At 42.7% G+C, this 24,858-nt stretch overlaps 1 protein-coding gene across 7 annotated transcripts in view; it reads left to right on the forward strand.

The window, feature by feature from the left end:
* FAM53B (family with sequence similarity 53 member B) overlaps positions 1–24,858 on the forward strand; it is a 165,790-nt gene that overhangs the window by 40,249 nt on the left and 100,683 nt on the right. For all 7 annotated transcript variants that reach the window (XM_053306386.1, XM_053306382.1, XM_053306385.1 and 4 more), the window contains 2 exons: positions 3,934–4,177; positions 9,392–9,446. In XM_053306386.1, the coding sequence (XP_053162361.1) occupies positions 4,091–4,177; positions 9,392–9,446 (142 nt within the window). In that variant the 5' untranslated portion in view covers positions 3,934–4,090. The remainder of the gene's footprint in view (positions 1–3,933; positions 4,178–9,391; positions 9,447–24,858) is intronic.

The following is a 24,858-nucleotide window of genomic DNA, read 5'->3' on the forward strand; positions in this document are numbered from 1 at the left end:
GGTTTGCCGCTGTAGAGCCCCTGGGATCAGCCTGGTCCCGGTAGTCACATGCATGTGCAAAAATGGGCTGAGCTTTCTTACAATGAAGGAAGCTCACCTGTTGTGTACGTGGGACAGGGTCTTTTCAGACATTGCCCCTAGACTTTGGAATGCTCTCCCAGTGGGCCTCCACTCCACAGGCTCCATCACAGTTTTTAAAAAGCAAGTACAATCTTGGCATTTTACCCAGGCTTTTAAATGAGTGTTTTGTTTGCTGCTGCTTTATATCTTATGCTTATATTGTACATGTTTTTTAAACCTTTTATTAGATTTGTATTTTTATATTCCATTTTAATTCTTATTGTGTAGAGGTTTTTTGCTTTTATATTGTTTTTAAATGTTTTGTAACCCTTCTTGAGATTATTTTAATAAAATGCGGTATTAAAAATAATAATATCAATAAAAATTTAACAATAGCAAAGGTAGGAGAGAGAGCCATGATAGCACAGGGTTGCTAGTTTTTGAGTGCAAAGCCTGGCGAGAATTTTCCAGTTGTAGCTTTTATTGTCACTGCAGCATTATGACTTGGCAAGTCTATGGAGCAATAAGAAGCAATGTGGGTTAGTAGTGGTAAAGCTGAGCCAGCACAATGCAGTGGTTAGAGTGTTGGACTAGGACTGGGAAGACTTGAGTTCGAATCCCCATTCAACCTTGAAACTCACTGGGTGACTCTGGGACAGTCATGTATCTCTCAGCCTAACCTACCTCATTGGGTTGTTGTGAGGATAAAAAAAAGCATGTATGCCACTCTGAGCTCCTTAGAGGAAGAGCGGGATATACATTTAAAAAATGAAATGAAAACATGAACTGCACATATTGTTTTAGATTAGGCTCCCCCCCCACACACACATCTGTCTTGCTTTTGCCCTTTGGGGCCTGCTTCAGCTGCTCTCAGCTCATTTACAAAACAATGGACCAACATCAGTTCAGCTGTATGCGGACTTTCAAATTTCATAGGACTTTCACCATTGGGGTGGGGAAGTTGGGTTTGCATGAGGCAAAAGTTTGCCTCATTCTGCACCAATAGAAGTTTATCAGTATAAGAGTATGCAAGCCTTTGAGTTACAAGGCACTCTTTGTGAGTCAGAGTGAAGAATTTCTACAGGTTGGGGATCTCTGTGTACTGTAAATCTTGCAGAGTCTTGCAAGGACTGAGCCATTAAAATACCTCACTTGTTGAGAATATTTTTTCCTTCATGAAGAAGAACTGTGTGCAGCTCAAAAGCTTGCAGATTTCTGCTCCTATATGCTCCCGTACTAGTAAAAGTTGGTCAAATAAATTATATCTGATCTTTTATGTATGATGTAGAACTAGATGTAGGAAGAATGAGCAGCCGGTTTCACATAAGCCCTGCCGGTGAATAACCCACACATTATACTATAAGACTCTCAGTCACCACAGAAAAATCCACACAGTGACGCCTTATATATTTGGTGTTAACATGTTAGGGTGGGATTGTTGTGCTGACAAATAGGCCTGCCTTGCTGTCCACCCACAGGATACTTGGTAGCTAAATCAGATACGCTGCTGCGTGCCCTCAGCTATGCATATTTTTAGATTGGGGTGTTAGTCTTGTCTTGTCTCATCTTCTCTGTTTGTAGCTTTCATACTTCCCAGAAGGTCATTAGGTTGTTCAGAGATTAATGGGGAGGCTACCAGCAGACTGTACTTGAAGTCAACCCATATGGCATACAGAAATATCCAGACTCCATCACACTTCCTTTTTTCAACAATAAATCTTCAGTAAATGTATCGATTTTCTCCCTTCCGTGGCTTTTGCACTCTGGATGAACCCGGTTCTGACAAAACAATAGTAGATAATTTTTCTTAACTAGCCAGCTGGCCTTTAAGTGAGCATTCTCAATGGCACCCACTTGCAAGCTTAAATCCAAGTAAGCAAGGAATATGATTTACAAACTGACAAGGGAATCAATATTGGCTCTTAGTGAGTTCTCAGCATTTTCTGAATTATTGGCCTTACATAGAACAACTTGCTTTTAGTTGCACATTAAGGGATAAATCAGGCTGTTTATATGTGTGTGGGGGGGCGGGGCGGGGAGTCCTGGGGACAAAGCCTTGTACTGGGCCCTCAGCCCTCCCAGTGGGGCATGTAGACTGGACTCTGTGGTGCCCAGTAAGGACAGCATGTGTTTTCTCTTTCAACACCACTGTCCACCCAGTGAAAAGCTGTGAAAGCACTAGATCCATTACGGTACTGCATGGTAATCCTGGGGCCATAACAAACTTATTAGGCAATAGTGGACAACTGAGGACTCCTTTATCTGCAATGCAATTTTAAATTCCCAACATGCCATTCACTCCCACCTCACATCTATGGTAGGTGTGACGTGTGGGCCCTCAGCAGGTATCTGATTTGTCTGAGGCCTGGTTTCACTCCTGGTTTAAATGTTTGGCTACATCTCATGATTTGTTTTGTTTTCTCTTTAGCGTTGGCAAAAAGGCAACAAAATACTGAAATGGGATTATAGGCATTACTTTAGAAAAAATATTTTTTCAATTAGACTCTAACTACAGTCTGTTAGCTTTTCTATGTACATTTTGTTGCAAAGCCTGCCAGAAGCTGAAACATATCTGTCTTGGCTATCTGGCTTCTCTCTAGTTCCCTATGTAGCCCATGTAAATATCTCCCAGTGGTTTGAACTTTTATCTGAAATGTTTTGAAGCTGTCCAGGGGTTCAGATAAATAAGGCTGATGTATATGCAAGCAACTTTCTAAATTGTTAAAGAAAGTATTAAGCTTTTAAAGTAAAGCTTTCATTTTATTCCTGACAAATCTCGATCAGACTCTGGTCTGGATTAACTATTTGTGGAAGTGTGCTTTCTCACAGGGTCCAAATCACTTTCCTCAAAATAATGAAATGCCCAGAAATCTCTCTGATCCTGAGATTGTTTTTCTTACAATTAATTAGCTTATTTTGAAAATACCAGAGGACTTAGAATTAGGCAGATGTGTGAGTGTGTTACACAAAATGGGAACCATAGATGTGTTCCCAGATGTGCAAGCATAGTAAACCAATAGGCTTTTCAGCATAATGATCCGGAGGAGCCATTCTTTCTCCTATTAATGTCCACACTTCTATTTGAGCAGTGGTCGTCAAGCTTTTTGGCAGATGTCACAGAAGTCTTGTCTAAAGTCTGTAAGTGACACTCTGTATCTCCCCAGCCCCACTCAGTTCTTTGGGATAACATTGCTCTGGTCTAGTGAGCTGGAGAGTAGGCAAAAGCACATCACTGCAGACCTAGAGTGGAGTGAAGGCCTCTCATTAAGCCATAGCTAGCTCCCATAGCTAGGCCCCACCTCCTGTTCAGGTATGCCTCAAATCCCTATTCATTATTTATGTAGTTATGTATTTGATTTATATATCGACCTTCTAAAAATGGCTCCAGGGGGTTTCTTGTGCTGTTGCTTGTGCTGCAAATTCCTATAACCTGCGTTATAGGTTGACTATCCAATGTCTTCATTTCTGCAGAGAAAAATTCTCACTTGAGAATCTGGAGTAACACAACAAGATGCTTAGAGGCAGATTGGAGACCCAAGGCCTTCATAACTGGTTATTAATTTCCTCAACCCCGTTCATCCTATTGACAGTGTATTCTGCCTTGTTTTCTCACTAGTCAGCTGGTTGTCACCAGTTTGCAGTGGCCCTCACCTGTGATCCTCACCCACCTTGCACTTATACAGTGTATGGAGAAGAGCCTTTTCCTTCTGCATGAGCAATTTCTACGTTGCGCCTAGATATGTGGAAAGGGCAACAGTCCCTAGATAGACTATGAGTGCAAGGAGAATCCTGGCACACATCTTTAATTTGGTCCAATGTTTTGTGAAAGCAACTTACAGTCTATTTGTGTTTTACCTTTTTGCTTTTTTCCAGAAAGTGACAATTTGGGGCGATTTCTGTCAAGCCATCCAGTTTATAAAACAGATGGGAATTAATTCTATTGAACCTTTCTTCTGGGAGAATGCACTGAATCAGAGGTTGTGCCTAATATGGCTAATTGTGACCTTTACTTCTACTGGAATGGACCCCAATGCATGACTTTGTTACCATGGTGATGATCTTAACTACAACTCTGGAAAACAAAGGTGCTGATTCTCTATCATGCAGGGCTGAGCTGGTAAGAGACTTCATTTCCTAAGCTTAGCTTAGGCTATAGGGCATTAATGTTTTTCAGACTGCAGGACTGTCTCCTCAGTTGGGGTTAAACTAGTGGAATGCCATTGATTTTTCAGTGACTCTGTACTTATGGCCCAGTTTAAACATGATGCTTGGCAAGCAAGAGGAGTACTGCATGTGCCCAATATCATGTTTAAAAAACTGGGTCATCTTGCCTGTGCGTAAGCAAACCATGGATCTGTGACCCAGGCAGGTGCTGTTGGTGTTCTAACACTGCATGGGGATGTGCATGAACCTCAGTTTGAACCACGGTTTGAGCACTTTTTGGGAAATGGGACAGAGAACTTTAAGGAAAAGGAGAGCAGGTCTGTACCTGCTCTCTGCCACCCCATGGAGCTTCCTGCTGGGGTAGCACATATCCCAATAACCCCTGCATGGTGCCAGCATGCACTTGGCATCCGCACAGGCACAGGCACCATTTGAGCAGTCAGCAACACCATGCTGACCATGCAAGTGGTACCCACCTATGTGTGGACACCATGTGTGTGCTGGTGCCACATGGGTTATTGTGATGTGTGCCACCCCAGCAGGAAGCTGCATGGGTTGGCAGAGAGCAGGTACAGACCTGCTCTCCTTTTCCTTAAAGTTCTCTGTCCTATTTCTCATTTACATTGGGCCATATTCATACTAAGGGCGGGTTCACACATATAGGGTGATGCGAGTACCCGAAGGCCCAGGAGTGTGTGCTCTCCGCATCCCAGTGCAGGCCTTTGCTTCCTTTCCAATGTCCAATATGCCAAGATTGGTTGGGATGTCCAAACCCACCAATCTCAGCATAGCCTGCCCTATCTGCCTCAAGGAATCCAATGAGGCGCTTCACACGAGCAGTGTGAAGCACCAAAACGGGATCTGCGAGGAGCTGTTTGACCCGCTCTCCCCGCAGACGATCAGGCAGGCCTCCCTGGGTGGCTGGATCGGCTGCCCAGACGATTACCATCTCTGTCACGGAGCCGGTTGGGGCGGTGGGGTTTCGGGGCCTCCTGGCCCCCAGAAGTCCCAGAAGGCTCCATGTTAGTGCGTGGGGCATTCTGGGGAGCCCCCTGACACCAGGAGGCTTGTTGTAGCCTCAGCGTTGGGGGGCTACTCATGAGGCGCTGCAGTGCGGAGCTGTGTTGTGGCGACACATGATCTGAAGAACAGGCTTAGTGGAGCATGCGCTCCACTAACCTCGTTTAAGGGAGGGCATTTAAGCGGTCCTGCCGCCAGGAGCTGCATGGCTCCCGTTGCACTACACAACCAACTGAAACCGGACTGGGCTCCCTTAGCACGGTTTTGGCTGATTGTGAGAATCACCTCAATATCTTTAGTTTACTTCTCTGTTGCAGCCCCCCTCCTCATGGAGCACCTTGCCTTCTGAGATTCATAATTCCCCCTTCCTTCTGTTCTTTAAGAAGGTTCTGAAAACATATCTATTTTGCCAGGCTTTTAGTTTTTAGGGTGTGTGTGGCAGGGCGGGGGTGTTTGGGTTTTTTTGGTCTTCGCTGTTGTTTTAATTTATGTAAACTGCTTTGAGTCTAAGGAAGTCAGGTGGTCAATAAACTTGCTAAATAAAATAAATAAATAAATGCTTCAAATCTCAGTTACAGATATTGGACTGGGTCTCACTATCCATGAGACCCGGTTTCTTGCAGGAACGGGAACGAGAGGGAGAGGGAGCCCTGGGCGGCCAGATGGACCACCCACATGATTGCCGGCTCTGAGCCGGAGCCGGCAGGGACTGGGGGGGTGCGGGGGCTGCGTGGCCCCCGGAAGCCCCAGTATGCCCTGCGCGAGTGTTCAGCTGGGAGGCGGCTTTTCGAGTAGCCGTGCCGTGGAGCCGCGCCATGGCTACTCATGAGGAGATAGCCCGGGTTTGCAGAGTGCTCGCTTTGCAAAACCAGGCTAAGGGGTGGGCTACAGGAGCGGGTTAGCCACTCCAGAACCACCGGGCTTGGGCGGTTCTGACGATCAGCAAAAATCAGGCTAGTGGAGGCTAGCCCGATTTTTGCTGATTGTCAGAATAACCCCATTGTGTTTCCCTGACAGAAGTAGGGCAGGATATTCTAAGACTGGTCATGATGTCTGAACCCACCAATCTCTGCATATCGGAATCAGAGGGAGCTCACAAGCCTGCAAGTGCTCACACAAACCTTAGGTGCTGCCATATGTGTGAACCTGCCCTAAGTGTGAATGTGTCCACACTAAGCAGCACAGGGACTTACAAACTTCTTTTTCTGGAAACAACAAATTTCCATTTGTTTTTTTAGAAGTTCCCTTTTCTCATTGATACAGAAGAAAGTTTCAAAATTTGTAAGCAGTATAATGGATCAATAAAGAATCTTTGTTTCTATGAAGATCCCTATTCTGCCCCCTGACTACCAGTCGCACAGCTAATCCGTGCATACTTGGTCCTGGTCACCCTACCGACATTTTGTCTTCTCAGTCATTTTTGCATTTACCATTATGGTGCCTTACAAGTATTCCAAGTTTTTAAAGGATTATAACAATAATAATATAATATAAACAGAAGTAAAAATAAATAAATGAACAGTGTAAATGGGGTGGTTATTTATTCTGAGCATAAAACTGGAAGCTAGATACACATTTTGGCTTTCCTTGGCACATAGTTTGGATGGATGCCATGCATGTTTTCATTACCATAATATCAGTATTAAATATTTCTGGTTATTGCTTTTCTCAAGGCAACACAGTGGAACAAGTAGTTTCCGAGGACTTTTAGCAAAGCACACTCAGATCAACAGAAGGCCACCTTTCTACTCACAGTGAAAGATTTTGGATCAAATAGAGGAAATAAACTATTTGCTTTTCATAAGAAAAACAATTATGGCAAGGACTAAATTACTTCCTACTTTTAGTATAAGACTCTACCAATGTGAGATAGTAATTATAGTAAGCATGGGCACAAATATACTTTCAAAATTTTGTTCTCACTTCCTCATTTTTCCTTTTTCAACTACTTTCTCGTATTAATGGCTACTTTCCCACATACATTCCACCCACTTGGTGGTCATGTTGCTAATAAAAACATGTGCTTGATTTAAGTGCTAGTTTCAAGTTAGTAAGCTTAGAATTGCAGACAAAGAAGGGAAGAAGCAAATGTAGATTTTGGAACCACAAGACAAATCTTGCGAGAGTAATCCGAACAAGTTTCATAGGTGGAGGTCATTTTAATTTATATGCCATTTTCTTTTTCAAGTGCTCTAAATCTAAACAGTCCTGAAGAGAACTTTGAATGAACATATAGAAAATGTAAAGTTTCAGCTGAGTTCTTTATCTTGTATTAGCATGTCCACAAAATTTGTATTTGATCCTTGATGCTTCCATGCAGTGGGAGGGCCTGTAGCCAAGTGATAGAGTTCATGCTTTGACTGCATGAACTCCCAGATTTGATCCTTGATATTTCTAGTATGGCTATGAAAGATCCTGGAGATCTGTTACCAGTTTATGGAGACATCCCTGAACTAGATGGATCAATGATCTGAATCCATAAGGCAGCTTTGTACATTTGGTTTTGGAGATTGTTATAAGGGAGACCTGTTAAAGTGAACAGAAACTGCAAGGGTGATACGGACAGAAATTGTAAGAGTGATACACACAGTAAGCTTCCTGGTTTTGAAGCTTACCACTGTAATTTTTGGTTACACCTGATTGTAGCATATAACCTCTGCTGTGAGTGTTAACTAGTTCTTAAATGGTAATAGGAATTAAATGGATGTTATAATTAGGGATGTGCACAAATCATTTTTTAAATTCGATTTGTGCCCCCCCCATCACCCCTGATTTGTTTTGTATCCAAATCTACCCCTTCCAAATCACCCCAGATTCGATTTGTATTTGCTTGGATTTGATTCGGATTTGGACCGATTCAGACCACTTAACAAAGTCTTAGGGGTACCAAATTTGGATGGTGGGTAGACCCCCATGGATGCCACCCAAATTTCAAGGCAGTGGGACACTTGGTTGATTTTTAAATGATTTTTTTTAGCTTTACTGATTTTGAACATTTCTGCCATAGGAAACAATGGGGATTCGAAGTTGCCATATCGTGACCCTAAAACAGATCCCCACCTTTCTTTTCTTTTCTTTTTTTTAAAAAAGCTAAGCTCTAGCCCTTGAAGAAGTGGAGTTATGGAGCAAAATGTGCAGTCATTATTTTCCAAGTGTTTGGATTCTTTGGTGTCTAATAACTTTTCCTCATAATGAATCCCTATGAGGATTCATTATACGCCTTCATTTTTTCTGTTCATTTCGACTATCATTTGGCAGTGCCAACTGTCAACTGCTATGTGTCAACTACACACACCCACATCTACAAACACTGGGGTACTCAGTTTATTTTTTAGGTATTTTTGAAGTGTTTAGATTCTTTGGTGTCTTCATTACACACCTTCATTTCTTCTGTTCATTTTGACCCCACTGCTTTGCAGGTGGGGGTGGGAAATTAGTGGCACCCCATGTTCCAACTACCCCACAACCTACAAGCCACTGGGTACTCAGTTTATATTTTAGGATTTTTTTTGGTATTTAGACTCTTTGGTGTGTAATGAATCCTCATAGGGATTCATTATGAGGAAAGGTTATTAGACACCAAAGAGCCAAAACACTTGAAAAAATAATCCTAGAACATAAACTGAGTAGTACCCTACTGTCTTGTGGGTGGGAGTGTAGTGTAGTTGGCACATGACAGTTGACAGCTGGCACTGTTGAAAAGACAGTCAAAATGAATAGAAGAATTGAAGGTGTGTAATGAATCCTCATAGGGATTCATTGAGGGGAAAGTTATTATACACCAAAGAATCCAAACACATGAAAAACAGTGACCACACATTTTGCTCCATAACAACTTCTACAAGGGCTAGAGCTTAGCTTAAAAAAACCCAAAAAACCCCACCAGAATCTGGGGGAATTAATAGGAGGGATTCGAATCTTGAATCAATTTGAATTGAATCAGGCACAATTTGATTTGTACCCAAATCTAGCCAATGGACTAAATGAGTGATTTGTTTTGTCTCCAAATCACCTGAATCAACCAGATTCGGGTACAAATCGATTTGTACCCTAATCAGTTTGCACATCCCTAGTTGTTATAATATGGCCCAGGATTTCAGAATAATTCCTAGAACCTCAAATGAATAGTTTTAATGTTTGTTTTCAGCACACTCCAAAGAAGATGAGTCAAGGACCCACTCTCTTCTCTTGTGGAATTATGGGTAAGTAGGATAAATCTTTACTCTTTTCACTCTTCAGTCATTACTGCACATTATGAAGGGGGCATGTAGCAGGGCCTTAGTTCCCAGTGTTCCCAGATTCCCACAGATTCCCAGTGTTTGAGCAGGCGTTAGTTATGAACCCTTTCTTTTTGCATGTTGAGAAATATTTCCTAATTTCAAAGGGACTTTTCTTCGAATTCCAAATGATTGGCTGTTAATCTGCTTCATGTTACACAGTATGGCACTCTGCTGATGAGTTCTCTGTCCGTAAATTTCTAACTGGCTGCCCAGTATGTCAAACTCTTTGTGACCTCAGCCTCATCTCAAGTATTGTAGAATCTAGTAAATCATCCATCCACTCTCCAATCTAAACCACATGTACTTAACTGGGACGATGGACAGCGAACAGATTCCATGCAAGGCTTTTTAGAATGGTACATCTGGTATATTCAAACTTTATATTTATTGTTGCTGGAAGACTAGCTCCAGGTATTCACAACTACATGAAATAAAACTTGCCTGTTTTTTGTGTGTGATCCTCTGGTTGCTCTAAGCATACATTTTGCGATGCTGAGTATTTTGAGACTGCCTTATTCCCCCCCGACCTGAAGACACTTTAGAATCTTGCATATTTTGTTAGTAGTCTATAAGGGGAAAGGGAATGTCGCTTCCTAGTCCATAATGTTTAGAGCAGGGGTTCCCAACCTGTGGTACAGTCATCCCTTGACAACTGCTAGGGTTATGTTCCCACAAAACCTTGTGGTTGGCAAATTCGTGGTTGGCGAGACATAGGAATGAATGGGAAACAGGTGGTTAGGCGAACTACGATTGCAAAAAGACCTCAAAATAAAGGGGGGAAATGCTAAAAAATAACTAAAAATCACCCAAAATCCCTTAACATCACCAAGAAGAATGAGCAGATTGAACCTATGGAAATGTTTTGAAACCCCCCCCTCCCCCGCAAATCACTCAAATGCACTTTAAATCTCCAGGAGTCAGCAAGCATCACCAAAAGGAATGAGCAGATTGAACTCTGAACCCCCCCAAAACCACTAAAATGCTCCCCAAATCTCTAAAATGCCTCGCCAACCGTCTTGCCAACCCGGTCACAGTTTCTTATTAGTGGATACTTAAAACCGTGGTTGATGAAGGATGGTGAAGGAACTATAACTCACATCATTCCCAGTATGATGGGAATAAAGTGTAGTTGGGGACGATGAGAGTTGTAGTTGAGCAACACCTAGAGTTCCAAAGGTTGGGAATCCCTGGTTTAGAGGAAGCAACAATCATCAATCACTGTTCAATTGGTATTCTTGTGCAATGACGTTCATACTGTACTAGCACATAGGCTTCCATCCCTTTGAATAGACATTGAATTTGATGACATATAGGGTGTGGCTGGATGTCCTTGAAGAGCTAGCAGTTTTGAAAGACCTAATGTGGCATTGTATTCATTAGCTTCTTATGTGACTGGGCAATGACCTCCAGACCCAATTAAAACTTTAGGTAGAGTTTGAGCCAAACTATCCTATAACAAAAGCTGGTACTTTACAGACAAAGAATCTGTTCCCACCATTCACAGGCATTACGCTCATTAGTATTAATGGGAGCTGAGAAATTGTATGGAGAGAGACATTTCTCAAGCTTCCAGACAGGAAAGTCATCTGAGATGAGAAAAAATATAAAGTATTTTTTATTCTCTCCCCCGCCTCACCTCCCCATGAAAGGTACAGGCTTCAAAGTCAAGAAGTGAGAGAAACAGTCTGTTCTCCTTATGCTCCCTGTAAAGAATAAAACAAGAAACAAAGAATACCAAATCAGTTGATCAAAGAGTATGGTGGGTCCACGCCTAATAAGCTTGTTTTGCAACTAAATTTCTGCAAAGCTTTATGCATTTGAGCTACACTAATACTGCTCTCTATTTGCCAATGTGTCCTGTTTCCAAGGGAACGTAATCTTACTTTGCTGACCATGGCACCTCCCCACCCCCCACCCCGTGCAATTGTCTTTGTCATGCCCAGTCAAGAAGAGCAAATCCCATTGGCATTATTTTTGTTTTGCTTTATAATTCTGAGCATCTTTCCCAGTGCTTTTTTCACTTTGGCTTCCAACTGGCCCAGATTAACCAGCCAAGTCATTGTTGAAACTTGCCCAGATAGGTTCAGTCCTGACAGCCACAATGAATTTCAGACTGCTAGGCTATTTCCGATTAGATTAGTTGTGTTCTTGCTTGTGCAAAGGATTGAGACAAATACATCCTTTCAGGTTTGGGTTGGATTTGGGCCAGTGGGAAGCTGAGAAATAAAGTGCCACATGGTACATCTGGGGACTGGAGAGAGAGAGAGCTTGGCCGTCTTTCTTGTCTTCTCAGACAGGAGAGACAGAGTATCTTGAGAACTAATTATCCACTTGGCTATCACTGGAGGCAGAAAATTTAGAAACTAATAAAGCTAGTCTATCTTTAGAATATACAGTGTTGTCCTTGAGAGAGATGTTGAGTTACTGACATTTGGTTTATATCAGGCTAGGTGGTAGCCTCGGCCACCATGACTATCAGAGCGTAGACTGAGGCAAATTGGGAATGGTGACTCATGTCCAATTCCAGCTACATAAGGCATGGGAAAGCTTATTTGGCCCTGCCAGCTATGCCATCTTGCCTCAAGGAAGAGACGAGACAGGTCAGACACTTTTGTAGAAGCTCTTTGTCTCACATGCACTGACACACACCCACACTACTCCTGTTTTGTTCTCACACTCCACAGATTAACCACAGTGTACACAAGAATACTTTGCACACTTTAGTTTGATTAAAACATGTGAATAAAAAATGAAGCAAAAATGAGGTGTGCTTCTGTTAAATCAAAGTCATCTGATAGGAATACCTACCCTAAATTAATCATCTGTAAATTGCTTTCTTTGCTCATGAGCTGTCTTCTTTGATCTGTGGGCTTTACTGTCTATGCAGATAGTCTTGTTGCTTTTAGACATCTCATAACCATAAGCCTTACAGAAGTTATTGTTGTTCATTTTATGTTAATTACTACTGGGAGGCTATCATTAACTTGTTATCCTTTCAAGGAAAGTATTGTTTCCTTTTTAGGGTCTGTTTTATTTCAGTCCCTCTGTCACTGTTGCTCTAGCATTGGTTATAGACAATGTTGAAGCATGTCACTTTAAAATACGGAATGGAAATCCAGCGCCTGAAAAATCCAGGCGCCTTGGGAGAAAATGGCTGACATGTAGCTCTTTGCTTGCAACACTGTGTGGGCAGAGGGGAATGGGAGATATGATTTTTCTCTTCTCTTCCCTCTCATCAAAAGTCCTTTTCTCTGCCATGAATATGTTACTGAGGGTCGCACATCCTAGTAACAATTTTAGCCCGATGTAAGACTGACCTTCTCTAGGACGCTAAGATGCCAAATCTCACTGCTGACCATGTTCCTATGCCATTTGTTCACATACTATATTACACAGACAAAAGTGGTCCAAACAGGGGAGAGGACAGGCACTGTTTGTCTGTTAATGCAATTTAGAAATACTAAAGCTCATGGTGATAGTAAGAAAAGGGAAGTTTGTTTCTGGTCTTCACTTTGATGGAAAAAGGGATAGAAGGGATGGATACATTCAGCCTTGAGCAAGGACAATTTTGTATGCCTTGTTTGAGTGGCCCTTGAATCATGTGTGAATAAATGGTTCCTGTTGTGGAACAGAATTTTTCCTTTATGCTCCTAGGCAGTCAATATTACATTTCTCCAGTCAAAAGAGATATGAATGTAGTGGTAGGAGGGTCACGGAGAGAAACTGGTTTAATATAACATTTGGGCAATGCTCTGTATATTCTGTATCTAAAGGATGAAGTGAAGGAAAGATTAAAAACCATATTAATAGCTATCTCCTCTGAAAATAGTAAGAGAAAATAATGCCTGTATCCCTCAAACAACTTTTCCCAAAGTAGTGACATTCAAGTTAGTGAGACTCCTCTAATTGGGAAGAGTTGGAATTGGGTACATTTTAAAGATTTTTTTCGTTTTGAATGTTCAGTATGCGGAGCTATAATTATAGGTGCTCCTATCAGAAACTTATTCTATATTTTACTAAACAAGCATGTCTGATGGGAGCAACCCATAGCTTAGAGTTCTAGGTCTGGTTCAGACGTTATGCTAAACCATGGTTTAATCATGATTTAGTGTGATTTTTGGGCTTGTGCTCTCACTCTTTGCACATTAATAGAGAGGAAACCAAGATTTGTAACAATTGAACTTGGCAAATCCCAGCTTCTTCTAACCACAGCTTCCAAACAAGCCAAAATATGAAACTGAAATTGAATGTGAGTTGTGTATCCTTTCTTGTTCAAAAATGGCCAATTTGGTTTAAACTAGTATTTGAAGTGCATGAAGAGTTGCCATTTGGATGAACAGGCCCCATGCCACATGATAAAGGAGTGCACCAAGTGGTTGTGAGGGCATCCTTGGGAATGTCACAATGGGTGCACACTTGTTTTTCCCTTTTAATCATGCAGGCTAGGGAGTATTGTGTGAACCAGCCCAAAATGTTGTTAAAACAAGCTGAAAGTTACCAGTTTTGAGATTGCAACAAATCCTGGCCTTTTCTAAACTACCAACAGAAATAGAAAATTCCTTCACACAATTGAAGGGAGGGAAGATTTTGTCAGCCCAAGGCTTGCAAACCACAGTCATCATACAAAACTGATTAAACCATGGTTTAATGTGATGTCTGAACTGGGCCATAGTGCTCAGATGTTAGCACAAGAGTCCCTGGAAAAGCAGCTGTCCACTTCTGATGAGTCAGAAGCATGCTAACCAGCTATCTTGTGTCAGTTGTGTGTCTGGCTAGCTGAGGACTGTTGTCTGAAGGTCCTATAGATTTTGGATATATCACCCATGTTTGGGAGTTTTGTTTCCCATTTTGTCTCCACACTAGATACAGATTTTTTTTTAAAGGCTAAACAACTTCTTGTACTGTCTGTGAATGTCTATACACTGGGATGTGCTCAGAATGCAGACTCAAAGCTTTTCTACACATATTGAAGATGAGACCTTAATGTAGATGAGGTAAGACAAAATTGTTGAGAGAGGGCTCGAAAGGCCTATTCCCATGTGAAAATTATAATATTATTTTGTTGGAACCCAGCCTAAATCTGACTTACAACTTCATCTAAAAAGATAGCTGCCAATCCGACTTCTTTCATTATAAACCTCATGGCTGATATCTAGGATGTGGAAGACGCATTTAGTAAATCTTGTTGATCCTGTCTCAGCTCCCAAGTTTACCAGACCTGAAACAGATGATGAAGACGTTTTGGTGCCCGAGGCATAAAAATCAAATGATGCCTCCAGCCATGGTTGTAAAAATATGTCAAGAAACGAAGTAATCAACAGTTTGCTGCCCTTTAATGGTACCCCAATATTGTGCTCTCTAATGTCTGGCTCTGAATGCATCTTCTGCTTCCTTTAGATTAGCCATATGGTTTACTGGAAACACATTAAAGTTGGCCGGGTCCATTTCAACAAATACATGATAGGGAATAATTCTGATCAACCAGCTCTAGTTTAGACAATTTCTCTCTGTGTGCTCATTCTGGTTTGGAAGGTGGTGTGGTACAACCCAAGAGATGCAATTCTGTTTGCTGAGCTCTGTTTGCAGTGCTTGATCTTCTTTTCAATTCTTTCCTAGTCTATGTAGGTAGCAATCATAACACTTCAGCACTAGAACAAGAAAGAGCCAAAGATAGAAAGTGCTACTCCCATCTTTTGATAATTAAAAAACCCCTTTTAATTTGGAATTTGTCATTGAGAATTTGATTTCAGCAGCTTTGCCTCAGGTTCTTTGGGTGTGATTCCGTAAATGTCTGTTTCTGAGCAAACTATTTGCTTACTACTTGGAATTATTTGAACTGTATTTAATGAGACTTTTATTAAGGAGTATGCATACTTTTCCTGGCACTATTTCCTGAGTCCTCCTACCTGCGTCAGAAAGAATCCTTTCTGTGTTGTAATGGTTTTAGTGAGCTTTATAAAAGCGAGAGAAGAAAAAATTATGCTGGATGCAAATATTTATATAATATAATAAGAGAAAATATAATCTGTCTTCACTTCATTATCATGGTTTAATTTAGTATTTTAAGTTCTTTTATACCACTTTTTCTGACAGCTGCAACTGGTTTAGAACACTAAAAATAACATCAAAAATAAAATAGTAAATAACAAAAAAGAATATAAAATACGCAAAAACAGTTCAACCACCATAGGGTAAACAACTGCTGGTAAGGAAAAAAGACCAGCTGAATCAAAGGCTTGATGGAATGAGGTAAATGTGGCATTCTCTCTGAAAGGAAAGCTCAATAAAGAGGAAGCTCTTCTAACCATTTTAGGAAGGAGGTTCCATAGTTTGGTAGCTGTAACTGGGAAAGTTCTGCTCCTGCATTTCTTTCCTTGACTGCTGTAAGGATGGAATGGACAACAAAGCCTGTTGACTAGACCTCAGTTGATGATTGGGCTCCTTAGGGAGAGGTGGTTCTTACGTTCGGAAAGCCCCAGGCTGTGCAGAGTGTTAAAGGCTAAAACCAGCAACTTTAATTGGGCCTGGAAGCAAATTGGTAACCAGTGTAACTGAGTACCTCATTTTTTTAGAAAAAGGCTAAGCATATAGGAATGACCCTATTTTTGCAGAAACTATGTGAAAATAAATTTGTTTTGCTGCTGTCTTTTTGCTCCAACTGGAATGGTGATGCTTTGCTGTGCGGTATTATCCACTTCTGCCTCCTTACAGCAACATTTATAGCACCAGAAGCAGATAGCACAGGCAAGGTCTTCCTTCCTAGTTTGTCTAATCAGTTTGAAGTTGCTTCTGGTAGTGCTGTTGGGGAAAGTGGATGGAAAAGGCTGAGGGGTTTTTTGTTTGTTTGTTTTGCAAGAGAGCTGTGATGGGGAGGAACCTGGCACTGCTTTGCACTAGGCTAGGTGTGAAGAACACTTCCTGGGGAAGGTGTCAGCTGCCTCCACTCTCGGAGGCACACTCTTGAGATGAGTAGTGGCTCATTCTTAATGTGCACCCGGCAGGACTTTAGCTGGGGTTACATGCCTGCTTTTGGCAGATGTAGACATGTACGTGTGTGGAAGTAGCCACACCCTGACTCTTTAGTGTTTTCCTATTCCCTTCTTATACCTCATATTGGTTCAATTGGTGGCAAATATGGGTTATCCAGACTCTTTATAGTTGTGGAAGTCTGGTGAGCACTGAGCAGATTTTCAGATGAGATAGCACTTTCTTATCAGGCAGAGGTGCCAGATTCTTTATTTTTTAAAAAATGTTTCTCAGGTCCATTGCTTCCCCCCACCCCACACACACACCAGGTAAAAGCATTGGCAGCTAGTTCCTATCTCAGGTTACAGGGTGAAGTTACATGATGGTTTTGGACATGAAGACATAGCTGTGAAGTGTCATAACGTTCTCCTATAATGAAGATTTTTTTAAATGAACATGTACCACATTATGATTCAAAGTAACAATTTGGCCACAGTGGAACATAATTGGTAGATCTTTTAGCTAGGATTGATAGAAAACATCAGCTCTTCCTCAGTTTCGTCTCCAAGCCAGGCCAGGTCTCCACCCACACAGGGATCCAAAAGTGCACCAGACTTAGGACAGCTCCAAGTGCCAAGCCAGAAACTCAGCCACTCCTGGCTGAGCGGGGCAATGCAACACAGAAGAAGGTTGCTCTGGCAACTTCTTTCTTGCAGCAGATTCCTGCTTTTTGTAAATAGCTGCTGCCCTGGCAGGTGAATTGGCTCCACCCCTTTCCTTAGCTCTTTTTCTGAAAGGGGCCTTGTCTGATATTTTAAGCTCTGGTTCCAGCAACACTGGGTACGTCCGCTAAAAGTGGAAGGTCCACAGGGGACTCCTCCAAGTCTGAGGACAAAGGCAGGGCTATGTTCACAGGTCATGGTGGGGCTTCTTGGTCCCGTTTTCTGATTATGTGTGGGGGGGGCAGGGGGGTTTCTCAGTGTCAAGTGGTCACCCAGGGTCTGTATCTTAGGTTGTTCTCACTGTGCCTTATCTCCTGAGCACTCCTCTGTATTCCCCAATTGGAGTGCTGGTGGTGTTGAGGATCCTGGGTCATGACAGTTTCTCAGGAAGCATGGAGCAATAATAATAATAATAATAATAACTAGCTGACTCTGCACAGAGCATCTGTGCGCTCCTTGGGGCCGGCTGTTTCCCCCTCCCTCTCCCTCCTGCCCGGTCTCTTCTCCCCCCACTCCCTCCAGCCCCACGCTCTCTTGCCCTCCCCCCTTCCATTCCTCTCCCCTCCCCCCACCACCTGCACAGAGCTGCGGCGGGCGGCCAAAAATGACCCCTCCTCCACCATTCCTGCTCCCAGGCGGTGAACAGAAAAGCCCCACTGCCCGTTTCTCTCCTGCCCTGGCCTCCAACAGGCGCCGGGGCTGCCCGCCACCCGTTTCCCTCCCGTTCCAGGCTGCAACATGCGTGGGGGCTTTGCCCCACCACCCGCTCCCCACTCAACCCCTACAGTGCTGCCCAAGCCAGGGCCAGTCCATCCCGCTGACTCCTGCCTTCCCCCCACCTGGCCCACTTCTCCACCTCCACCTTGGTTTCTGGCCTGGCGGCCCAGCTGCCTCCTCACTCTGGCGGCTGGGCCCGCCACCATCTCCTCGCTGCTGCTGCTGCCTACCCGCTGCGGCCAGGGCTGCCGCTGCCTCTCCATTGCAGCCGGGTCCGCCACCGCCTCCCCAAAGCAGCCGCCCCAATGCAGCTGCTGCCGCCACCTCTCCCTTACCTGAGAGGGCCTGGCCTGCCATCCCGCCACTGCCTCCCACCCCCGGTGGCCAGGCCAGGCTAGGCTTTGCCACCACCTCCCCCTTACTCAGGAAGGCCAAGCCTGCCGTCCTGCCACCGCATCCCCATTACCTGGGACAGCCAGGCCTCCCACCTCTGCCGCTGCCTCCTCAGGCCGTTTTGCAGCCCACCACCACTATTCACCGCCATTTTTTTCCAAACTCGCCCAATGCCAAGAGTTCTTGTGAAAGTTCCACCGCCAAATTCAGGACACACATGCCGGCTAAGCGTATTAAATATGTAGATAATATAATAAGGTCAACTCACCTTGGTTAACCAAAGATAATGAACTAAGGTGAGTTGACGTTATTATATGATTATTATTATAATCATATAATAATTTAATATAATATATTAACCATATTTATAGAATTTGAGTGCTTTTCAGCAAAAAAATACTCAAAGTGGTACTCACTGACTCATTCTACATTAAATTGAATTTTTTTGAAACTCCCGGCAATTTAGTGATGAAAAGCATTTTTGTTTTCAGTTTTACATTAATGAAGGCTGAGGGCTAATCCTTCTGAATACCAGGAGTGTGATGGCAGGCAGGGGTGAACACTGATGTTGCCAGTCCCTTCTAATCTCAGTGACATTTTATGATGTATTTAAGAACATCAGGAGAGCCCTGGTAGACCAAACCAAAGATCTTTCAAGTCCAAGGTAATTTTCCCTAGATGCTTCTCGGAAGTTCAAGCAAGAGTAGTAAAGGTAAAGTGCGCCGTTGAGTTGGTGTCGACCACATTCTGGCGACCACATAGCCCTATGGTTGTCTTTGGTAGAATACAAGAGGGTTAGCTCTCCCCTTTTGCTGTCCCCAGCAACCAATATTCAGTGATTGTTTGCTTCTGAAACATGGAGGTTCTACATAGCTATTATGCCCAATGGCCAGATCTCTCCTCCTTCCTGAATTTGTATAATCTCCTTTGAAAGCCATCTAAGCTAGTGGCTGTCACCACATCCGGTGGCAGCAAATTATGTATACAATTGTGAAGTGTGTGGTGAAGTATTTTTCTCTGTCTATCCTGAATCTCCTGCCATTCAGTTTGAGTGGATGACCTCAAGTATTATGAGACACAGAAGTAAACTTCTTACTATCTGATTTGTCCACACAGTGCTTATGCTTCTGAAGCTATATCATGTCACCCCAGTTGTCTTGTTTCTCAGCCCCAAACTGTTTAATCTTTCCTTATAAGCAGGGTGCTCAGCTCCCTGATCATTTTAGTCACCCAGTTCTGTTCCTTTTCCAGTTCTACAGTAGTCCTATCCAGGCATTACATTATACATGTGCAAAGGTGTCTGTGGTGTTTTTTTTAATGAAAGACTATACATGCAATCATGTTAAAAGTCCCAAGTAGAGGCCCCCTCAAATGTAGGGAACAGATAGGAAGTGTTCTATCATACATGCCTTGAGCATAAATAAGTGGATAACTGGATGTGTGTACACCATACGCAGATTGTATGTGCATTGAACATAACGTGTGAATAGGCTAAAGACTTTGAGCAATTCTGAGCAACCAGAACTGTATTCAGAATTCCAAACAGTAACAATATGCTTCTTAAAGTTTTATTTGCCTGATTGTTAATTTCCATGTGTTTTACCAGAGTTTGTGATACTTTTTGCTATGCTCATTTGGACAATATTTCCATTTTCTGAAGGAAATCTTCTTGCCTTTTGTAACTTCCAGGTCTCTGATCATTAACCATCCTTTTGAGCTTATTTATTTATTTAAAGTATTTATATACTGTTTTCCAGATAAGCTTCACAAAGCAGTTTACACAAAATTACTGAAACTGTAACCATCATTAAATAAAATACAATGGAACATCAAAGCCAAGTTTTACACACACACACACACACACACACACACACACACACACACACACACAGTGTGTGTGTGTGTGTGTGTGTGTGTGTGTGTGTGTGTGTGTGTGTAAAACCAGGTCTTTCTCTCCTGCACTTGTAAATAGATTCTCTTTCGTTCTCCTCCTCTTGGAACAGAATGGTTCTTCAGGGACCCTGTGGTAACAATACCCATTGCCTGAGGAATTTGGTGGCAGCTGGGAAAGGGAGAAGCCGCCCCAAATTGGACCATGGGAGCCAGGGGCGTATCTATAGGGGGTCAGGGGGGGCATGTGCCCCGGGCACCACTTGAAGGGGGGTGCAATTTCTTAAAATTAAATAATTTTTAAAAAATGGCCACCAAAAGCAAAATGGCCACTGGGCATGCTCAAATGGCCTCTGTGAGGCCCTAGGGCATGCCACGCCTCGCAGAGGCCATTTGAGCATGCACAGTGGCCACTTTGTTTTCAGCGGCCATTTTTAAATATATATATATATTTTTAAAAATGACCACCGCACATGCTCAAATGGTGCCTGTGAGGCCCTAGAGGCCAGTGGGAGGAGGGGGAAACTTTGCAGACCCCCACAGCCTTTAAGATGTCCCCCGAAGGGCTACAGGTAATTTTTTTTAAAAAAATTAATATAATATGTCACTGTACACATATTCAGATTGGCACTATGTACAGAGAATAAGGGCTTGTGAATACTGAGCTGAAGTTTATGAGCTAAGATTGTATCCATTTGCTCTTACTTTGCTTCTTCTGATAAGTGAGTTAAATGTGATGTCTTAATAATATGGCTATTAATGGTCAGTTTGTCTTTGAATCAATGTGAAATCCTTAGTATTAAGGCCCACTGGGAGTTTCTTGCTCTTTCTCTCATTTTTACTGTCTTTCTGAAATACTAGAATATATTCCAAGCAGTGACACAGTTTACTCTGCATATCCTTTAATTATTTTCAGAGTATCTGGGAAAAGTCAAATTCTCCATTTATTTTTAAAACTTATGTAATCGTGATGCTACAATGCATAGCAGAGAATTAGACAGGCACTTCTTTTAGTTTTTCCAAGTACAACTCCGCATAATATTTGGGGATTTCATGAGCCCCAGCATACTCAAATTTGTCGTTTTCCAGCATTTTAACCTGAGCTATCCAAACAAATTAATGATAGCCCCACAATTTGGATAGTTTTAAAAAATAAATCTGAAGTGGTAAATAGGAGCTTGACCACATGTATGATATTGGTAATTTTTGTAATTTTTTAAATTTTTTAAAAAAAAGTTTTCTGAAACATGTGTGTCAGTCAGATGTATGTTGGGCGGGTGGCGGGGGGGTGCGGCAAGGGGGCGCAATTCCAGTGCTTGCCCTGGGCACCGTTTTCCCTAGTTACGCCACTGATGGGAGCTGAATGGAGGGCAGCTCACCAGGCTCTTCTACCTTCTCTTTCCTCCCCTAAGCAGACCTATTCTTGACCTGCTTACTTACTGGAGTCAGTAACAGGGTTTTGTTGTTGTTTTGTTGCTTTTCAGAACCAGCTTGTATGTCTTGGTTGTGTCTTTCTACACCTCCTTCATCTGGCATACAATCATTAATGTTAATAACTTATTTGTATAGGTCCAGGCATTTTGTTGCCATTTCAGTTGCATAAGAGACAATGTTGGCCTTTTTTGATTACTCAAGTCACTTGACCATGGTGAAGAAACCTACAAAATCTAAGACCTGGTTCTGGAGACAAAATCTAAGACCTGGTTTTGGATTGGAATGGGGTTTTGTTTTGCTTTTTAATACTTGGCTATATTGCTTGCAGTTATGATACTATTTGTGCTGTATTAAGTATTGCTTTTTCTGGTGGGTCTGTGTGAATCTTGCATGCACACAAAATAACTGTTTGTGATGCTGAATACATTGAAGGACTAGCCCAACCTTCAGTTAGTTTCAACTTGAGTAAACTGTTTGCATGAGAGGATACTACCAAATGTGGGTAACCAGAGCATTAGTTGTTTTGACTGTTCAAATATGAGAGTTCAAGAACTTGCTTTAAGAGATTGAGGTAGTATAGCGAATTCTACAAAATGTATTCCTGCCATCACACTCTAAGTAAAAGGCGGCATTTTACTAGTTCCCATCACCCCTTACGAATCCAAATGAAATAATACCAAGATTTGCTATGCAGATTCTCTTAGTCTTTGGGTTTAAAACATGTTTAAACTTGTGTTTGACTATGTGAGACTGACAGATATTTTAGCCTGGAAGGGTGAACATGCAGTGAGAACAGTTCACAACAATTTTACACAGGCTAATCATGGAAAATGCTCGTGACTAGGTGAGTGGTCCAATGAAAAGAATGTAAGCGGATATGACCATAGAAGGGGTATAAAAATAATAGTCTTAGTTTGTACAGGGTCCTCCGATGTTACTGGAAGTCTAGCACCTTCAGCCAGCTGAATGACCTTGTTTCTTCTGCATCATTTCTTTGATTTGTGGTAAGGCCTAACAAATTATTTGTGGGGGGGAAAGTAAAGAGTCTGATCATTTTATTGCAAGTCATCAGAGGAAGCATCTAGAAAGAGCTTGGGGCCATTCACACTACTGGGTGGATGGGGCAGCGGGTGGGCGGCGTGGAAGGCTGGTTAAGCTTATCTTCCCTCCAGACAAAGATGGCTTGTTTCTGGGAGTGTGGAGGACTGTGCTCCCCGATGATCTGCGTGGTGTGGCACTCTGGAGACTGGGATGATGTGTCCCAGCCTCTGGATATGCCACAATGAACCATGCAACAAGCATAGTGCATTAGGTGATTCCTCCAAGAGATGGGTGATCTAGGCACCCATCTCTGTGTCCACTGGGGCTGAACATAGCCCAGCAAACACATGATCCCAGAGCCCAGTTTAAGGGCTCGCTTGAGCCTTCAACCTGGGCTAAGAACCAGGTCGAAAAGTTGGACTAGGTAGTGCTGCCCCACTGGGATCAAGCCCAATCCCAGCAGTTCTCAGATGCAGCCTAACCCAGGCTGGGCTTCCCTAGTCTAGGTTAGGGTGACAACAACAACAACAAATATTCAGGGGTGTAACTATAATAGGGCAAGGGGAGACAGTTGTCTGGGGGTCCACTGCCGGGGGGGGGCAGAGGCATGTCACATGACTGACTCCCCCAGCCGCGCACCCGCTTGGGCTTTCATCAGTTGTATTCATCCTCCAGAATTGATGTGAGTGTTAAGACATGGAGCTACCAGAACAGCACGTCATTCTCTAGTACCATTAAATGACTTGCATTCTCCACAATTTACAAAACCTTTAAAAAAATAATTTAGGATGATGTTCTGTTGTGGCACATAGATTTTATACACACACACACACACACACACACACACACACACACACACACACACTATATCTATATATACACTATAAATACACACACACACACACACACACACACTTCAGTGAGGGGAGCATTTTAAAATCATCTTGTCTCTGGGCCCACTCCAACCTTGCTACGCCCCTGCAAATATTTATATACCACTATTCAACAAAAGTTTCCAAAGCGGTTTACATAGAGAAATAATAAATAAATATGATGGATCCCTGTCCTCAAAGGGCTCACAATCTAAAAAGAAACATAAGATAGATACGAGCAACAGTCACTGGAAATACTGTGCTGGGGGTGGATAGGGCCAGTTACCCCCCCCCCCAGCTAAATAAAGATAATCTCCACATTAAAAAGGTGTCTCTTTGCTCAGTTAGCAGGGATTAACCTGCTAACTGGGCAAAGAGGCACCTGCACATGAGAACAGCCTCCTTGTCTTCTAAACCAAAGTGTCTCTTCTGGGGTTGTGGCCAAGCCCGGAAAGATAAACTTAAATTATTTAAATACAAATTTCACACACGGTTATTAGGTAGTGTTTCTCAAATGTATTGAATGTGAAGTCTTTTTCCAAGTTTATTTTATGTGCATGCTGGCTCCTGTTAAGTACAAGGGCCTGTTAAGCAGGGGTGAACCTTGCCAACTTTAGTTGCATTTGTCCACTCCCTTATGGAGCTCCACTCAGAAAAGATTAAGTTATTGAGAGGAGGAACTGTAGCTCAGTGACAGAGCATTAGCCTTGCATAGGAGGTCCTACATTTGGCCCCCTGTTAAAAGACCTCAGAGAGTAGGTGTGGAAGAGAACTCTGTCTATTAGCCTGTAGAGCCAATGCTAGGCATAGGCAATACGAGACTGGATGTGCAAGTGGTCTTATTCAATATAAGGTCTTCGTAGTACCTTCCCTAGCCTGTGGTACACTTTCTAGCTGAGCTTCTGTTGTAGTTTAAATGATTTCAAAGCATTTCAAAAAGTTTTGACCCTCTTGACTTTCCTGTTCAATCCTCTTTTAAGTACCCCCCTCATTTTAAAGTAGTTTCCCCTTTTGAACTCAAATGTGACTGTGCTGGGCTTGCTTGGCAATTTCCTGCTTACATATATCGAATTTCATAGCACTTTGTCATTGTTTCCAGTTTGTTCAACAGCACTACATCTTGTATCAGGTCCTGGGTGCCACTTAGGAATAAGACCAGGGTTGCCTACCCTCTGGTCAGCTTCATGACCATTCTAAGCCACATAATTTATACCTGTAAGTAAGTTATTATTACTGGAGTGGAAGGGCAGAGGAAGGGTTGTAAATGGTTCTCTCCTGTTGTCTCCAGGATTTAAGGAT

The sequence above is a fragment of the Hemicordylus capensis genome, chromosome 3 (genome assembly GCF_027244095.1).
Source record: "Hemicordylus capensis ecotype Gifberg chromosome 3, rHemCap1.1.pri, whole genome shotgun sequence".
NCBI classification, from domain to species: Eukaryota; Metazoa; Chordata; class Lepidosauria; order Squamata; family Cordylidae; genus Hemicordylus; species Hemicordylus capensis.